At 37.0% G+C, this 18732-nt stretch overlaps 1 protein-coding gene across 6 annotated transcripts in view; it reads right to left on the bottom strand.

The window, feature by feature from the left end:
* ccser1 (coiled-coil serine-rich protein 1) overlaps window positions 1–18732 on the bottom strand; it is a 134928-nt gene that overhangs the window by 89587 nt on the left and 26609 nt on the right. For all 6 annotated transcript variants that reach the window (XM_016669507.1, XM_016669509.1, XM_016669508.1 and 3 more), the window contains one exon: window positions 976–1150. In XM_016669507.1, the coding sequence (XP_016524993.1) occupies window positions 976–1150 (175 nt within the window). The remainder of the gene's footprint in view (window positions 1–975; window positions 1151–18732) is intronic.

The raw sequence follows: 18732 nt of genomic DNA, 5'->3' as shown, positions 1-18732 counted from the left end.
TAATCAGATGGTTTCATTGCCTGAGGTAAAGCTAAAGCTCTAAATAGACATTTAAGGAGCAAAGTTATCGTCTGTAACTGGATGATTTCTGCATGCATTGCCTGCATGCTTGAGAACACAGAAACAGTATCATGGCAGGCACTTAAAGACATATCATAGCTTCATCCTCAGAAACGCAAAGAAAAGATTAAAGAGACAATGTAAAAATAAGGAATCCACTTTTATGAGATTTAATAAAGCTGATTAATTGAGACAAACAATTGAGAGAGTGCTAGTTTTGAAATAAATTTATGCCAGTAAAAATAATAATGTGATGCTTTTAGAACCTAATCAGTCCAAAGTAGAGCACTTAGCTTTTTCACATTTTCTCATGTCGCAACAATAGTCTTCAATGTATTTTATTGGTGGTTTTATGTAAAACACAAAGACAAAGCAGCAAACATTTTCTAAAGTGGACAAAACATGCAGAAATAAATATGGAGAAATTCAAGGATTTCTAAAGATTTTGACTGTTTTTGCCACACTACATGTTCAAGACTATTGAACAACTTTTATCAACAGACAACAATAACCTAAGTAAGGCACAGTTTTTAAATGGTTTAATTTCTTAAACTATTTAAGAATTAGCTGTCTAAACCAAACTTTCCCACTGTGCAAAGGAGAATCCCAATGTTAAGTCATTAATTTTCAGAATCTTTTTTTTTTTTTTTGCCAACAATTCCATTATTCAGTTGCTTGACCCATAGGATTAAGCAATCACTTAAAAATAAGTTGTCTGAGGGGACAATAACTTTTTCACCGAGGGCCAGATTGGTTTGGAAAGCTTTGTTTCTCGTCAGTAAAACGGATAGTCTCTTCAAAACTGCATTTCATATGAAAGTTCTGTGATCAGGGAATGATTACTTTTTGGCAGCACTGTAAATCCACATCAAATGTGACCATATACTTGTTACTGTGTGAAAATACATCACCCACCTCCTGTAATGTCCTTCTCAGTCTTAAAAGCAGGGTTTTGACCGCTGTGCATTCCTGCTGCATCAGTCTGAGCGGAAGGCTCTCCAGCCCCGGCGGTAGAGGGTCGTCATCCTTTCCTAAACCAGGCCCCACGCTACATTCAGTGGGCAGCAGACTGGTTGGTCGACTCAGTTCCCTGGAGAAGAGGCAAAGAGAAGTAAAAAAAAAAAGTAATAATAGCATGAATCAGCGTGAAAACAGGATCATTGACCTGGTTTCAGCTCTCCCTGCTGCTGTCCTTGTTGCCATTGGTGAGCACTGATAGTGTAGATGATACATTCTACAGTAATGTGGCGATACCAGCTGTTTTGTGGTATCCAAGTAATTCCAAAAACCCTGTGTGATATCGTACGTGACCAGTGAAAAAGGCACAGACATCGTCCAATTGTGTGACTGCGTGTGTGTGTGTGTGTGTTCAAAGAGCTCTCTCAGTAGAAGAGATGTACACAAGAAACTTTAAATACGAGGTTTACAGATAGTCCAAAAAATCTTTCGAAAAAAGGCACATTTGTAAAGCCTGATGACTAATTAGCCTCCAAAACTCTCTACAAAGTGATAACACTTTAAAGCTCAGTCAATTTCACTCACTTTATCACAAAAAATTCAACTTAACTACTGTTTTAATTAACTCTACCATTTGAAAAATACTGTGTTAAAATTAATTGGGTTTCTTGAGCTGATTTTTGGAAGGTTGCGGGCCACCACCGTAGAGGAGTTGTTCACCCTCTTGCTTGGAGCAAAAAGTTATTAGATTTGAATTTCAGCTTTCAATTTTTCTTTACAAAGTTTTCACTGTGCATGTGGTTTTTAGGGATGCACCCTTTGCACCCTATGCCGATCTAATAAAAATCCTGACCTGCTGATTCCGATTTTGGCAGATCGCAATTTTTTTTTGTCTAAAATGTTGCTAAATGTAGCAAGAAAGTTGATGAGTTGCCAACAGTGACATGACTATTGTTAACTGCAAACATACAGACCTGAACTGCTGGGCCGGTCTGCAACTCAAACCTCACGCACAGCAGAGCAGAAGAAGATAACAGTTGGTTTAAATACCTTTGCCGAGGTAGATAAAATTGGTGGTTAAGATCGGTTTCTCATGTAAAAATCGGCTGATCACCGATTTCCCAAAATTAAGGAAATTGGCATTGATAAATCAGTGTATCCTTAGTGGTTTTGGTGATCAAATTGTGTATCGTACTTTGATAAATAAGTCAAAAGATGCTGGGAGTGTTATTTTCCTATGAATCATCTTACTATACCACAGAAACAAAAGACAGATACACAGAGGTGTAATGGGTGTTTAGTCAGCTGCTTTATTAAAAAGGATTGAACTTTAATTTTTTAAAACATCAAACTAGAGGTATAAGAAAAGCATACCGACTGTGTACATTTCATGATGCATTTTTTTTTTCGCATGCACATCAAGAAACTGGTTAAAAAACAAAACAATTTAATATGCTGACGTGACCTTAATTTATGCATTAACAACTCCCAGTTAAATTGTGATACTTTGACATCAGCATACATATCTCCACTTTTTTATGACATTTTGAAAAGGTGAGCTGTGAAATACCACCTTCCTGTCTGAAAAAGCACACAGACACCCTCTGAGTTCATACTCTGCATAACAAGAGAGGGTGGAGAGGGAGTGATTGCAGTAAAAGAGGCAGTCAGTAGCACGTGGAGCTCTTTATCATCAGGCGAGCATGTTCGCTTTGACTGATGGCCATTTAGAGGAGGGTGAGAGGAGATGAGAGGCCTTCTGTCTCATTCGCCCAGAAAAATGACCAAGTAAACAGCGGCAGAGAGCGTTAAGTCAGACAATAAATTCTGCTGGAAACTCAATTTTTTTTTAGACCAAAAGAATATCACAAAAATATCAATAACCCGAAATAATTCAGAACTGTATATTCTGAAAAGATGGAACTGCTTCGACTTGCTTTTGTCTTTACCAGATCTCCAAGTTATAACGTCTCCTTTTTCTTTAAATCTGCAACTCCTCCCAAAGCAAGCCCCACCCAACCCTGCTCCTCAGCCCTTGTCTACCAACTCTTTAGCTTCCCCTTAGCCCATTCGTCCCCCGCCCCCTCTTGTCGTGACAGCCACTCCACTGAGTTGATGCAGTATCAAAGCTTCAGGTCGCCCTCTGGGGATTCTGCTGAGCCGCTCAGACAAATGTCGAGGAAACAGGCAGCCTTTTGAGGACAGGTGAACGGTGTCTGTCAAGAGGCTGTGGGTGTTTTTGTCCCCACTCTAAAACGGTAATGTTTGTAGTGTTTTGATCCTGTTTGACATCTCTGGATAAGGTGAACTATCGGCGTGTTTTTTTTTTTTTTTCTCAGTTGCCCCACATGCTATTCAAGAGGGATGAGTTGAGCAAAAATAAATGACAAAAGATCAGTCAGTTATTCTTCTCTCTGAGCGCTGCGTCAAATAGCAGAGTGCAGCGCCAAAACAAAGTTGTTTTTTTTCCCCCTTTTCTGTCAAAAGGTTTTGTATTTTGTCTTACTGCATGTGTAGGTTTCTCAGAGGGTAACACATTTACCCTTTGTCTGACTTTTACAAGGTTTTGAAGTTTTATTTATTTTATTTTTTTCTGTAAATAACACTTCAAATTCTCCTGATAAAATAAATTCAGCTACTTCATGACACTTTTTGTTAGCCGTCTTAGTGTTGCAAATTATTTACATGAGGGAAACTGTAAAAAAAGACAAGGAAAACTCATTACATTTTTTCTTAATTCTTATTCATTGCTGCCCAGAAATTAATAATAATTTTATTGCAGCACAGTAAAACACTTAAATTAGACAACAGCTCCTGAAATGTCACTTTTTTCTAATTGTATCTCACACATCAGGTTTTATTCACACATTAACTGTTTAAACATTTGAGTTAGATTGTACGCAACATAGCAAGGATGGTTTATCGTTATTCTACGACTGAATAGTTCAAATATATTAATCTCTCTTTTGAGACTTTAGTGACTTAAAAATTTGTAAAGCTCAATCGTTGTTTTTTTAAAGGTAAATCTGAAGCTGTTCTCTTTGATGCGTCTGAAAACAGATTTTATTTAGGGGTGTCAAGTTAGAGGATGTTGAGTACAAACGAACAACACACTTCAGATTTCAGTGTGAAAAAGGTTTTTACAACCACACATCATTTTCCCTCACTAACACAGATAATTTGTGCTTTGTGTTCTATCACATAAAATAAAAGTGTTTCAGAATTAATGTAGCTACTTCCACCTTCTCTCACATTCCTACAAATTTTCCATTTCAAAATCCCATACTCTTTAGACTCAAATTTTCAAACTTAAGTTTTTTTTTTTTCACACTTATTTTGCGACTGTATTTGAAGAGGGTAGAGACGGATGGACGGACGGACGGACGGACGGACGGACGGACGGACGGACGGGCGGACGAACTCATTAAGAGAACGACAAAACTTTAAAACCAGTGGTTAATGCATAATGACAGCAGCAGCTTTGGTAAAGAAGAACATGCTGTTTGTGCGCCGTATGAGCACACTTGCATAACAGCTGCTGTCTGGGGAAAAACAAACTGGTGAAATATGGTGACTCATCTTCATGTTGGGGCCAAAACTTGCACATCACGGATATCTCAAAGACTTGGTTCCCGGTTGAAATTCCCTCCAGGAGTTTTAAGCGAATCAGTATTGTGTTCTGTGAATCTGTGGGTGCACGTGCATCCATGCATGTGATTTTTGTGGTCTGTAGTTACAGGGAAGACAAGTTATTTTCCAGCTAAGCATGAGTTTCATCTGTGGGTAATTACCCCACACATACGAGCACGTACACACTCACACAAAAGGAAGTGCAGCAAACAGTAGAAGACAAGTCTGTTCAGTGATGATAGATGCTATACAGGCAGGGAGGCCGTTCCTCCACTCAGGGTCATCTGTCTTTTCACTGTCATGAGCTGGTAGCCAGACACTCTCACTCTATTTCACGTTTTCTATAACTCTCTCTCTCTTCCTCGCTCGCTCTCTCTGTCTTTCTCTCTTACACACACAGACACACACACACACACACACACACACACACACACATGCACACGGCCACAAATACACACACAGCACATCTGCAAAGCATGTGATTGCTGGGAATAGGACTCGGTGAGAGTAAGCAATTAAGAGATTATACAAAGTCCTAATTTGAATTGATAGATGCGTATGTTCTGTTACACCAGCTAGTGGCAGAATCTGGTACTACTTGTGCATGTCCAAGTGCAGTTAAAGTAGTGTTTCTTTTGAAGTTTGTTTTTTTTTTTTATATTATTCAGAGAAAGAAGAAAGAAAAATAAAGAAATGTTTTTTTTCTAGTGCACCAATTTTCTCTAAAAGTGTGCACCACTCTCTTTAATCTTTCATTTTTTTTGAGGACATGCATTTTCCTCTCTCTTCTCTTCATTTCCTTTTTTGTACTCTTCTATACATACAAGGTTTTTCTGCCCATTCTCTAACTTCCACTGTCCTCTCCATCCGTCTGACTCACTCCTCTCAGCAGCCATTTTTCAACTGCTGTGTTAGAAGTGATCCATTTCACCCAACCTGAAAAAGCCAATTATCTGTCTTTTTATGACTTTCAATATTTTACCAGTGTTTTATTACAAGGCTGTTGGCTCTTGGTGCTGACACCTGAACACACACACACACACACACACACGCACACACGCGCACACACACGCGCACACACACACACACACACACACAGGCAATAAACAACACATGCACAGCAAGAAACACACACCTATATGCATATTTCCAGGTCTCGGTTTCCATAATATTCAGTTGATGAATAATGACTTCATGTCAAACAAACCGCGGGGGATTCAGGTGTGTTATCTTTAGCAGCAGTGAGAAACACTGGACTGCAACTTCGTCAGTCATCAATAAAAAAAGGACACTGTCTCATGGATGATAATTGCAAGGGACACTTAAACACTGAGGCACATTTAGAAAAGCACTCGGTCTCCCCCTGCCAAATTTTTCATCATTAAACATTACTGACAACGGCGAACACGTTTATGGGGGGGAATCCAATTTGTGTGTATGGCTGTGCTCATGTGTGAAATGCAGACATCTATGCCTGTGCAAGAGTAGTACAACCGTATAGCACGGCTATAAGAGAATGATCACCCTCATTTGTCACTCCTTCTTTCCACCTGACAGAAACGGCGCAGTCATCTGCATTCAGCACCTGAGGCTACGGATGTTTAATGCTGCCATTAAACTCATCTCCGACATAAAGTGCATCTGTGACTAAAGAGTGAGCACAAGCCGAGCTCCAGGCAGTGAATCTAATGGTGAATTCAACTCTCCAGACAGAGAGAGGAAGAAAATTTTAAACTAATGTTATATGGCAGGGTTAAATTTCTGATTAACCCTAATGTCCTCTTTGCTTTCCCATGCATTCTGCACACCGAATCAATGCGTGTTTTAAACGAGGTCCACGAAAGGCTTCCTGAGTGTTTACTTTGCTCTGGCAAAGCCTATCATCTTCAGAGACTGTCAACTTGTCTAACCACCACACTAGCCTTGAAAGAGGAAGGAAAAAAAGTTACCAAACATCGCTTCAATACAGAATTGTCCCCATTTGACAGTTAAATTGTGCTTCCCCGAGTTTCTCTGAATGTAGCATTATCCTGCTAAGATTCAGGACTCAAGCCAATCAGAGAGCTTGTTCTGTGAGTGCAGAGCAGGAAAGAAACTCCCGAGACACATCCCCCTCCCCACCCTCTTATGGGACATGCGGCAACAAGAACTGCTTTTCAAGTTCCTTGAAAATATCCTTGATGGACTTCTCGGAAGAGCGAGAATAGCTTCATCCTACGTGGAGGTCACTTAAATCTTCCAACATGTCCTCGACGTGAATATTCCCATGATAAATGCTTGCAACTTACTTGTTATGTGAATACGTCCGAGACGTTTCTGCAAACCTAGATTAGATTTTTAGTTAATTCAAGCCAAATTATTTATTTAGTATCGGGTTTTTTTTATATAGGATCTACTTAATATATTAACGAAATTAAAATCCTCATTTGGATCTAATACTATCAACTACGATGTGTTTTTATGAAAAACTAACTTCATTCCAAAAAATTTTATTAGTAGATTAACTGAAGGCAATATAATGCAATAAAAATGTATTAGTTAATATATGTTCATTTTAAAATATAAATATTTTTAAAATGTTTGTTGATGTTTGCCTAAAACATCAACAAAGATTGATGCTATAGACAAAAACTATGTATAATGCAATAAAAATGTATTAGTTAATATATGTTCATTTTAAAATATAAATATTTTTTAAATGTTTGTTGATGTTTGCCTAAAACATCAACAAAGATTGATGCTATAGACAAAAACTATGTACACAATATTTTACGATTGTTCGGTTTCATACATTTTTTAAATTATTTCAGTTAATAAACAATCAAAATTTTGCTGTAAATGACAGAAAATCCTCTTAAGTTCTGATATAAAATTACATGGCTCATTTGTTAGCACTATTTTCATCATCTGTTGGAGTTTCTTACTGAGAGGGATTTGTGGATTTTGACATTCTGATTGGTAACAAAACACTACAAATATAGAGGATATGTGTAAAAAAAAAAACACTTTGCTATGATGATACTACTGGTATGATAGCTCTACATCATAACTGCAACATGAGATCTTTCCCAATCTCAACCATCATCATCTCGGATATTTGAGTGATAACCAATTTTATTTTCCTTCTAGGCTAAAGTACTCACAGTATTTAATTTTTTTCCCCCACATTTTGTTATGTTTCAGCCTCATTCCATGTTAAATTAAGTGTTTCCTACAAAATTACACACAAAAACAAATTAATTAGGAATAGAAAACCAAGAATTTTAAGGAAAAAGGCTAATTTAGTGCTGTAACATAAAGTAACTGTAAGTACTCTGGAATTTAAATGAATTGATGACTTGGCTGGTGGTTGAAAACCCTAGTGCAGAAAAGTTCAGCTGTGATGCCATTCATTTTTCTCCATAAAATGCGGTGACCCAAAGAAGAAACCAGGGGGAGTTAACAGAAGAGACTTGTGCTAGTTAATATTACAACTTGTTGTTGCTTGGAGAGAACAATCTTACTGACATCCCATGTGCCACATAACATATTCTTGTTTCAGAGAATGCTGCCAAGCTATATTTTTATAAATATTTTTCTCCTGTGTGGAAGCCTTAGAGCAATATTCCAAAAAAGAGAAGTATTATTGCTTATAGCTCAAAAGGCTGGCTGTGTGTTTGTCTGCTGTCCATACTTTCTGCCTGAGACATTCTGACACATGTTACTCTCTTGAGTTTACATTGTTATGCAGGCACTAAAGGATCTTCTCCTCTGTTATGTTTTAAAGATACAGTGCCCTTTTGTAATTCTTTATTAGAACTGAATCAAAAATGGCCAGAATGCCATGAGTGACAGATGCACCCAACAAACACAAAGCTGATTTTTTGTTTTTGTTTTATCTTAAATCAGTAAATTGTGTATCCAAAGGAGAAAATCATTTGGATGATGCATTTTGTTCATCTTATTTACTACTTAGTATCCCATTGTTTATTCTCAAGCACCGATAATGAAGAACCAGAATTTCAATGACAGTATAATTACATCGCAACTATGTTTGTTTAAATAAAGTGCTGCCTCATTATACTTCGGATGACCCTACAGCCATTAAAGCTAACATGTTAAAAGAAAACTATTACATCACATGTTATATATTAAAATTTCCCACATTATAAGATGCTAAATGCATAATGAGCTTTTAATTTGAGCTTGTATGTACCAAAGTCTGCAGATGGTTCCACAGTGCTGTCACTGTGAAAAACAAAAATAAAAGCATATGCACTTCAGCTTTCCATCTCCATTCTTCCTGTCACAGCAAGGCTGCCTTAGTTCCTGACAGAGACTAAAGATACTGCTTAAGATGAATCATAATTCTGATTTGTTGTTAGTTTCTTGTTGCATTGTTGTCACCACCTGCACAGAACAACAGGACTAGCGAACAAAGGTTTTCCAACTGAATCAGGGCAAAGTTATGATTTAAATTAGATTTAGCTTCTCTATTGTCACCAACTCTCCCTTCAAGAAGAAACATTATGAAATGTCTGTGCTTGAGTTATTTAGCATTTAGCATTCCAAATATAAGTCCTCCCTATATTATGATGGTAAACTCTAGATCTTCACTCATTTTGATTTTTGAGTCCGTGCAATTGTAAGAAACTTGTCAACTATAGGCTGCACAAGCAGTAATTCTAATAAAAAGCTATGAACAACATATCATAAAAGAAGGAATCAGCATTCTTAGAGTATGTTCATTCAACTGTTTTATTTTGAAGGCAAAAAAAAAAATTAATAACATCACAAAGCTATTAATAGGATTTTATATCACAGCTCTGCATTCTGGTTTTGTAAGTTGTAAGTGGGTGTTGGTAATGTGTAAAACAAAGAATAAATAACAAAAAAGGAACAGGAGGAAAATGAAGAGTTAATCATTTGAATATAAAATTATTAACTCACTGAGAAACAGGATTAACATAAGGGAAAATCATAAAGCCCCATTAATTCCTAAACTGGAGAAAACAAGGTCACAATGAGGAAAAATGGGAGGATGAATAATAAAAACAGCCTTAGATATAATGACATCACATGTTCTGGGATAAAACTGAGCAAAAGCACTTCAAAGCATTTTCTTGGGAAGCAGGCTTCAACTCTCTGACATGACCAGTAAACAGCCTGGACCTCAATCAGACTAACAATTTATGTTGAAACAGAAATATATTGTTCTTGGCATGGCATCAGCTTGCAAACCTGATCTGTCAAGTGCCAACAACAAGACAGCTGGAATCTGATGGATGAAAGATATTGTTTCCTATTACCAAAGTCTATGGCTCAATGAATATAAGCTGTCAGAGAAACCCGAGGAGGCACACTCCCTTCCAAGGCCATTTTATCTTCTTGGTAAATAATAAATATGCAATTAAATAAAACAAGAAGACACTAGTTTATTGACATGCGATTTAAACCGAGACTTTTTTGCGTAGCATATAACTTTAGTTGTTCATTCAGAATATTCAGGAGATATCCTTAGCCATCACTCTTACATGCTTATTGAGGACGCCTTTAACTGAAACACCAACGCCATAATATAGTTAAAATTATCCATACCCCTAGCCAAGATGGATTTAAATTTATCTTTGTTCATCTCATTTGTTTCTGATAACAATAGACATTTCCTAAAAGATAGAAAGATAATGTTGAAGAATAATGGGTTTGTTTTTATTTTCAATTGAAGAAAAAATACTATGTTACAGATTAAATCCAAATCTGCCAGGGATGGCCCAAATAATTTAAAAGCATAACTGATGATAAAGCTTCAACTACAGCAGCCAAGAAAGTTTGAACTTTAAATATAAATATTTTATACTTTCTAAAATTTAGAAACACAGCTTTATAGAAAATACGAGCAACAGGCCATTCGTATTGTAATCCATAAGTGTTTTGATGAAAGATATTTTATTCAGACTTTTTGAAATTTTGTGGAAAAAATGAGGGGTATTATCCCTCCCTTAAACATGGCAAAAAATGCAATGGTGCAACAAATAAGCCTTTTAAGAGCAGGATATTAAAAAGGACATATAATACATATTTGAAGCCCCGTATTTTTTATTGCACAATATTGCATGATTCAGAGTTCAAAACAAATCCTTATTTATCTCGTGCTGCCTGTTATGTGGCCCCTCAGCTCTGCTGTCGCCTGTAATATTAGCTCTGGGCTCTTAAAGCCCATAAAAGCCCATTTTCTTCTGACTGGCAGGCTTTGTGGAGGCCTGCCGAGGGGCAGCACCCAGTGCTTGTGAGCTGAGCATCATCCTCTCTGTCGTCGTAGAGCTTCTAAAACCCAACTCTAAACCTACTAAGTAACATAATTTCTTGTTCTCGACTCAAAATGGCAGCTTCACTAATCTGCATGTACACATTCATTCTCTGGCTCTTGGAATAGCAACATCTCTGTTAGAACATCTCAACCACTGTGTGACAAAATAGGGGACTAAGTTATCTGCACTCACATTTTGCGTTTTTAGATTGACTGTTGTTTGGAGCGGAAAAAACACTCAACAGTGTGAGAAACGTGAAATAACTCTCAATATATGACAAAAGTATAACCAAGATTCTGTCAATGTTGGCAACCCACACAGAAGACTTCTCAGCTGGTCTATTCTGCATTAAGACGACATTTTCACTAATCTCAAACTTGATCTTCAATTATTGTCCCCATCTACCATTTAAACAATGACTAACTTCAGACTGATAAGCATTAAGATATAAAATATTCCAAATATAAAAAAATGGGGAACAGTTAATATATTTTCTGTAAAGTGCATGTCGATACAAGTAATACTAAAGACAGTAAATTATCAGAAATTTGTATGACTGCAATATTTTCTTTCATTTTTTTCACATTTACAGAGTTTAATAAGGTTTAGAAATAAATATTTGATAACAGCATCTATAAATACATAATCTGTATTTGAAGCTAAATGAGTAAATCATTCATAATGTGTCTCTTGACAGACCATGTCTTGTTTAATCTGAATAGAAAATTATATAAATGTGACAGTTAAGGCAAACATATCAAAACGTATAGTTTATTCTTTATGTTCTACTCAGTTCTTAACTCTTGTGGATCTATTTAAGTCCTTCCGTGGCAGAGAGTCGAGTTTTTATGGTTGTTGTGTTTAAGGAGTCACAGCGGCACTGCGAAACTGAGAAATATTCACTGTGACAAGTCTTTAAATAGTTTGCACAGAAACCGTATTCAGCAGTTTGGGGGATTTTTTTTAGAGTCAGTAAGGGCATCTAATTCAAACTTTATCACCATTTTTATTTTAAAGGAGAGTTATTGTTTCAAGTTTTTATCAACTACATGTTTCTTTTTTTTTTACTTGAATCTCAATGCAAAGGAAACCTAACCTTTCTGTACATCAGTTATAATTATTCTAGTTAATAAAATGCATGTATTTGATCTTGTCAACAATGACTATACTTTCTTATAATTACATCTTTTTCATAATATCTAAACTTTTGACAAAGATCCTGGACTATTATGGAGAAGAGGTTGTATTTTTCAGATCCTTTTTTGCACCACTGACGTACATTAAAGTAGCTCACCAAACTAACTCTTAAAGGAAAATCTTCTTTTACAAGTTATAATTGTTGCTGGGATAGTAGAATGTGTGTAATGGATAATTCCAACAAACAAAGTTACAAAACATTCAAGTTAAAGAGGAAAAGCAAGGCTCTAGAACTTAAAAATAATAATATAGAATGAGAGTACAACAATTTATCTTATTTCACAGCCTGTGTGTGCAGCTGATCCCGTGTTTCCTTCACACTGCACCAGTGTGTGGCAAAAAATCCTGAGGTGGTGAAGAACTTCAACACTGCGATTGAATGGGGAAGTTTGCGTGTTGCAACGGATAAATACCTCGGAGGTGAAGCACGTCAAAATGCATCAACACAATGAGTCTAATATGATATTTAAAAAACAAACACTTGACGGATTTTGGCTATGCCGAGGCTCACTGCAGGAAAAAAAGACATCCGGAGTGGCCAGACAGCAGGTAAAGCAGTGCACAGCTACCAACGTTCACCCGGAAAAGCATCATGCCGTTTCTGCTCCACCCGGCAGCGAACTCTCACAACCAACGTCGACTTACAGCTGCAGCTTGTAACTTAAATGAAAGAAAATATTTTACTTACATATTTTAAACTTTCGCTGTCCTAACATAAGGCAGCAAGACAGATAACTTATAAAAATAATCTATCTCCTCTGCCTCGTTTCTGCAGAACTCTCTGTGTGTTCTGCAGAATTACTCCGCTCGGTCAGAAACGACCAATCAGAACCAGCATTAATCAGCTAGCCACGCTGTCAGGAAGTTTTGATTTAGTAACTCAGGATTGTTTATTTTGATGCAACCTGCATTTGACTTTGAGTGAATGTTTCCTTTTTTTTACTTGACGTTATTTTATATGGGCACTGTTATGAGATTTATTTGACTCGTATATAATTTAGGCTGTTGAGAACCTTACTGTTAAATATTATTTTACTGATTGCAAGTTTTTCAGGTGTTCTGAAAAACACCTGAAGGATTAAGTTATCTGCGCTCACAGCCTGTATTGTGCCTGTAAGTATTTTGCATGTTTTATGTAGAATTAGGTGAATTTATTGCCAGATAATTTTTCCATTTTGCCAGATAACATAGTAGCACTTATTATACCTAACGCAAGACATCAACAGCCGATCCAGGTGATCGGCAGTGATCAGCGATCAGCAGTGTTCGGCCCTAATGGATCAGAATCGGAATCAGCAGCAAAAAGCCTGATTGGAGCATCCCTAATTTCTATGTGTGCCAGATTAGAACAACACATATCCACTTTGAGCAAGGAAGGTGATGGGACAGAAACAACGAGTCTCAAAAGAGACATGCATGGCAGCAGATGTAAACATGGCAGAGCTTTCATTAGACTGAATAGTCACGACTTTTACTCTAAAGCATCTTGAGAACCAAATGCTGCTGAGCTGAAAAAAGGGATTTCTAGACGTGCTGTAAGATTATGAAAACAAGTTTCCCAAGGTAAAATATGCCAAGGTCAAGAAAAACAAACAAAATAACCAACACATATTGATTAAATTATAATGTTAAGTCCCCAGACTCAGTGAAAGCCAGATTCATGTCACCTCTTGTTGGATAAAGAAATTCTGCATCATTATAAACTAGCGAAGTGAACACAGAGGGAGGGAAATCTACTCTTTGTCCCAAAACGTCCTCCTTAAACTGCATGCGTCTTTTTGTCGGCAAATCGTGCAGCAGTGTTTATCTGTGCCCTGTACTACTCCAGGACTCAGTGGGATTTTTCCTTTATCTGTTTTTAAGTTGCACATGTGCAATGTTATGTTATGTGATTGAGAATAGAGGGAAGCATATGGATTATTTGTGTTGACCTCACTGTTTCACCTGTTAAATCAGGTAGGGTCTTACAACACCACAGCTGGTATATTCTATACTAAATATTAACATTAAAACCAATTTGCTCATTAGTTTATGAGTACATGAGGCAGTTCTATAATCTCATTACAGATAATGAGATCGAACAGGGACGCTGAAAGTATTATACAAAGGACTGGGCATGGGCCAGTTATAGATAAAGATTGGGATGGGCAATATAGATTGTGTGCTATTTATTGCAATGACAATAAAAAGGATGAGAAAGTCTACTTTTAAAATAAATCTTCATCCTATTATGACAGAAATCTATTACTGCTTACAGTAACAGGTTTACCAAAAACAACAAAGACAAATCTAAACATTCCCCTATAACTGCACTGTATTCGTCACCTTTTGAAAAGTAATCGCTCCATTTATTGACGATTTCATGCAATCTGCTGTGAAAAATGTGTGATTTATCACATTTTGGAAAGCTGACTTCCAGTTCACAAGCTAAACTCTATTGCCAACCCTAGAATCAAGACATCACTCAAACAGGTTCCATTTGACAACCTGAAGTAAGCTGAGAGATCTTATAAAACAAACATAGAATGCCCTGTTCAAAAACACTTCAACAAAAGAAGAGAATCAGAGCCGCTGACATCAGTATGTGGAAATGGCACAGAGTTATTTCTCGTATCAGGACTTCAGCAAACTTCACTGAGAGCCTTTTTTCCACAGACACAAAATAAATACAATGCATCAAGGTTACATTATTCAAGAAACATCTTGATGACTTTGGGAAAACATTTTTGTGGATTGATGAAAGTAAAGCTTTTTAGAAGGTATAGCAAGAAAATGCAACTGCTTGCAACTATAATCTAAGTTAATCGTAACCCAACTTTTATTAAAATGGCAAAGTTGTAAAAATGGAATTGGATAGTTGTTTGGGCAATGTCTGACTGCAGAGTGGGTACCATGACAGACAAAAAAAAAAAAAAAATATCCAAATCAGGTAATGTACCAAGCAGAATGGCAGTAAAGGTACAACCAATCGGCCCAATAAGCGGATTTACTTTAAATTTCTTCTAAATTTTGAGATTTCTGATTCAATATTTTCATTTCACTTTTATGTATCATAATAAACTCGAATGTTACATTATTTAATAAAATTAATCAAAGCAGTTAGTACATTTTTTATTTTGAATATCTGTTTAAATACTCTGATTCCATGAAAATGTGGTATTTTTACTCAATGGATTCTCATGATGGCCGATGCTTACAATGGCTCATCTGAAACCAAACTTAAGAGAAGGAAATATGCTGAAATTATACTTTCTCTCCACTTCCTGTTGCTTCTCAGCAGTGTGCTAAAATCCAGCTGATGGTGTTATAAGAGCCTTGATTTTTGTTTTATTTTTCGTAGTCATGCCGCTGACACCTAATGCATGTGCTACATCTAATGTACCTGTTAATTCAGTTTCAGTAGCTTCTCTTTTCTTGCATTTAAATAAACTTGCTCTTGAAGCAGCACAACAGTTGGCATGCTCCTAACAGGCTCTCATATGTTGCGTCTGCACATCAGTCCTGAAGCAGAAAGTGCAGAATCGGGAGCTGACACATTACTGATTGCCCGCTGCACGCTGGCAGACAGGGACACCTCTGGGTCTTTGCATGTCCTCGCCTCGGACTACCTGTCCTCTGCATGGTAATCAACAGTGGTAAATTCAGAAAAGAAGGAGGGATAGAAGAATGGACAGGGAGTGCTCAACAGGCAGACTGCTGCTACCATAGCAACTGGCAAGCTATATCCCGACTGTCAAAATTTAATTTCCTCTGCGTCATTTTTATAGGGAAGACAGGGGAAGAGTCGGTGTCTTAACGCAACACACAATGCAACACAGGCATTAAAGATACATCACCAAAATATTCACTGGTCTGATGCGCCCTCCTTCAGGTGCTGGGAAACAGTTATTGTTGTCAGGAGGAGCCGTTGCCATTTCAGATACAAGCATGCACAAAGGACAAAGGAAAGCTTTATTTAGCAAAAAGCAAATAGAACTAAATCCTCCTTATTAATATGTCATGTAACTGATGCCATCTGCATTGTTTCAAGACGTGGCTCATTCGGATTTCATTAAGCCGGCTGTTTTCACTATCTAAATATTTGTACAAGATAAGTTTGTAAGATAAATCAAAACCAAATCTGTCGAATAACTGAGTTATTCTCCTCTTTACTCAGTCTCTTCTTACAGAATGAACTGTTAGGTTTTGAATTAACACATGTAGATGACAGTGAAGCCATCTAGAGCTGCAGCAATCAATCATTTCTTTTGTGAATAAAAGTTGTCACAGCGTAGCATTTCTCTAGTGATCTACACTGTGTGCTGCAGAGACATTTGCTCCGACATCCTAATACTGACCTGTTGAATAGTATGTACACTGCAGCATATGTACTCAGTACTTGACTGGACTTGCTCTAATTAAGTCAAAGTCAAATTTAAAGTTTGATCACACTTTTTCCTTCCTGTAAACTTTCCTTTAATACTGACACACAACACTCTGAATAATTGTCGTCTTTAGCAACGCCCTTGTGCAGAATGTCAATAATTGTCCGCTGGTTAAGTGTCAAAACAATACAGTCATCACCTGATTGTTTTGGGAAATTCTGCTATATTTATGAGCATTTTTTAACTTATTTAATATCCTACTTTTCTGAGAAACTTTGTGTTTTCATTAGTAAGCCACAATTGTTAAAAAATCACTCTGCGTGAAATGAATAAATACAAGTCTGACTTTTTTTTAACTAAATTAACAAAATAAATTAACTTTTTGATGTTCTAATTCATTGATATGCACCTTTACAATCCCAGATCTCCATTCTTCCAAGTTTCACTAAAATCGTTTTGCATTCCTTTTCATCCGAGCAAAGACGCAATTTAGATTCAACACGTAGAGATTTAATGCCACGGTTTTATAGAAGTAGTACTTGTATCTCAAGACAGAAAATGAAATACCTGACAACAAAATCATCCAACCATCAACCATTAAACAGATGTATGCATGCAAGACTGTGCGTTTTCATTTGTGAGCTTACAGCAGATGTTCGGCGCAGTCCGTCTGTCGGTCTCCTGCAGCCGATACTCTCTCTGGACAAGCTGACTGACTGACAGGTGTGTTTGTGGACTCGCTTCTATTGTGTTGTGGGGACAGGAATCTGTTTACTCGAACACAATGTGCAGATTGGCTTCTTTTTTTAGCACAACGCCCCTGAAGTCCCAATGATACAAATCATTGGTTTTAAACAAGAAGTTTTATTTTCGGGATGGATTATGTAAGGAAGAGTTTTAGGTGAACTCTCAGGAAAATTATATTAAATCTGTGCACCGTCCTCCGAAGAGATAGGAAAAACACTTTATGTGTGTGTGTGTGTGTGTGTGTGTGTGAGCGTGTTTGTGTTTTCTTGAGTGCGAGAGGAAGGGAGCTTGCTCTGCCTGCAGCAAATCAATGTCCCCTCGAGGGAATGTGGAACCTGAGACAAAGAGCAAAAGAGACTTGGAGGAAAAGGAAGGCAGTGAAAAAGATAGAGGGAGCCCTGGGCAAACACATTTCGCCTTTCTCCCCTCTTCCAGCTTTGGCTTCTAGACACTGCCTTAGTAAAATTCCCAACAAAAGTTGTATGAAAATGTTTTGTTAGCGGAAATCAGTTAAGATGCTGAACTAAAATGGTGGGAAATTAACACCTGCCAGCAGCTGCGCCTTAGCCAGTGAGAAACGCTAATTTCCACCCATTTTCTCATGCGCATTTAACAGCAGCTGTCACAGAGGTAATGAAGGCTTGTCAAATCTGTCCGAAAACTTTAACGACTCTTCGCCACCTCTGCAACACATTTTCTAAATCTTATGTCCACAGAATTATGCTTATTAGTATTTACAGCCACTGTTTTCCATTTGGAATCAATTTGCAACATTTTCAGCTCATTTAAATATTTTTCCTACACCTGCAGTAAGACATTAATTTGGCTGTTATACAGATTTATCAGCGCTTGATGTTTGACCGCCATGGTTGGAACGGTTACTGTAGATAATCCTATCTTTTATGCAAAAATGCTTGAGCGCTACGTGAACCTGAGATTGAGATGACACTGAGAAAACAAAGACTTCTGACGTAAACTGTGGGATAACAATGGCTGATAAAAATCTGGTTTCAAAGAACTTTTATAGTGAAATTGAATTTAAATACTTAAATTGCCTCTCACATTCCTAAACTAGCAACAAATTGATTTCTGGCTTATTACACTTCCCTTTGTTTCCACATTCATTCACTAAATGCTCCTCATTCTACATCTTCTCATTGGTAGTGTGCCTTGGCAACTTAAATTTTGAAATTTGCTTCCTGATCATCTTAGAAGCATCTGACTTCAACAATTATTTTAACAAGCAGAATGAACATAGTGAGGGACCGCTATTTCTAGTAATAATAAGGACAATAACTTGATGTTTTATTTTAATCTTCATATTAAAAGCTATTTATGTTTGATTCAAGCAGAAAGTCCACATTAACAAATACTTATCTATTTCCACAAGTTTTTGGAAAACACAAATTCTTATTCACATCTTAGTGGTTTAAATATTTTACTGTTTCAACAACAAATAATGATAAAATGTTTTCATGATCTGAAGAATG

This window comes from Poecilia formosa, unplaced genomic scaffold (assembly GCF_000485575.1).
Source record: "Poecilia formosa unplaced genomic scaffold, Poecilia_formosa-5.1.2 Scaffold25, whole genome shotgun sequence".
In the NCBI taxonomy this organism is placed as follows: Eukaryota; Metazoa; Chordata; class Actinopteri; order Cyprinodontiformes; family Poeciliidae; genus Poecilia; species Poecilia formosa.
This window is presented reverse-complemented; position numbering and strand designations above follow the sequence as displayed.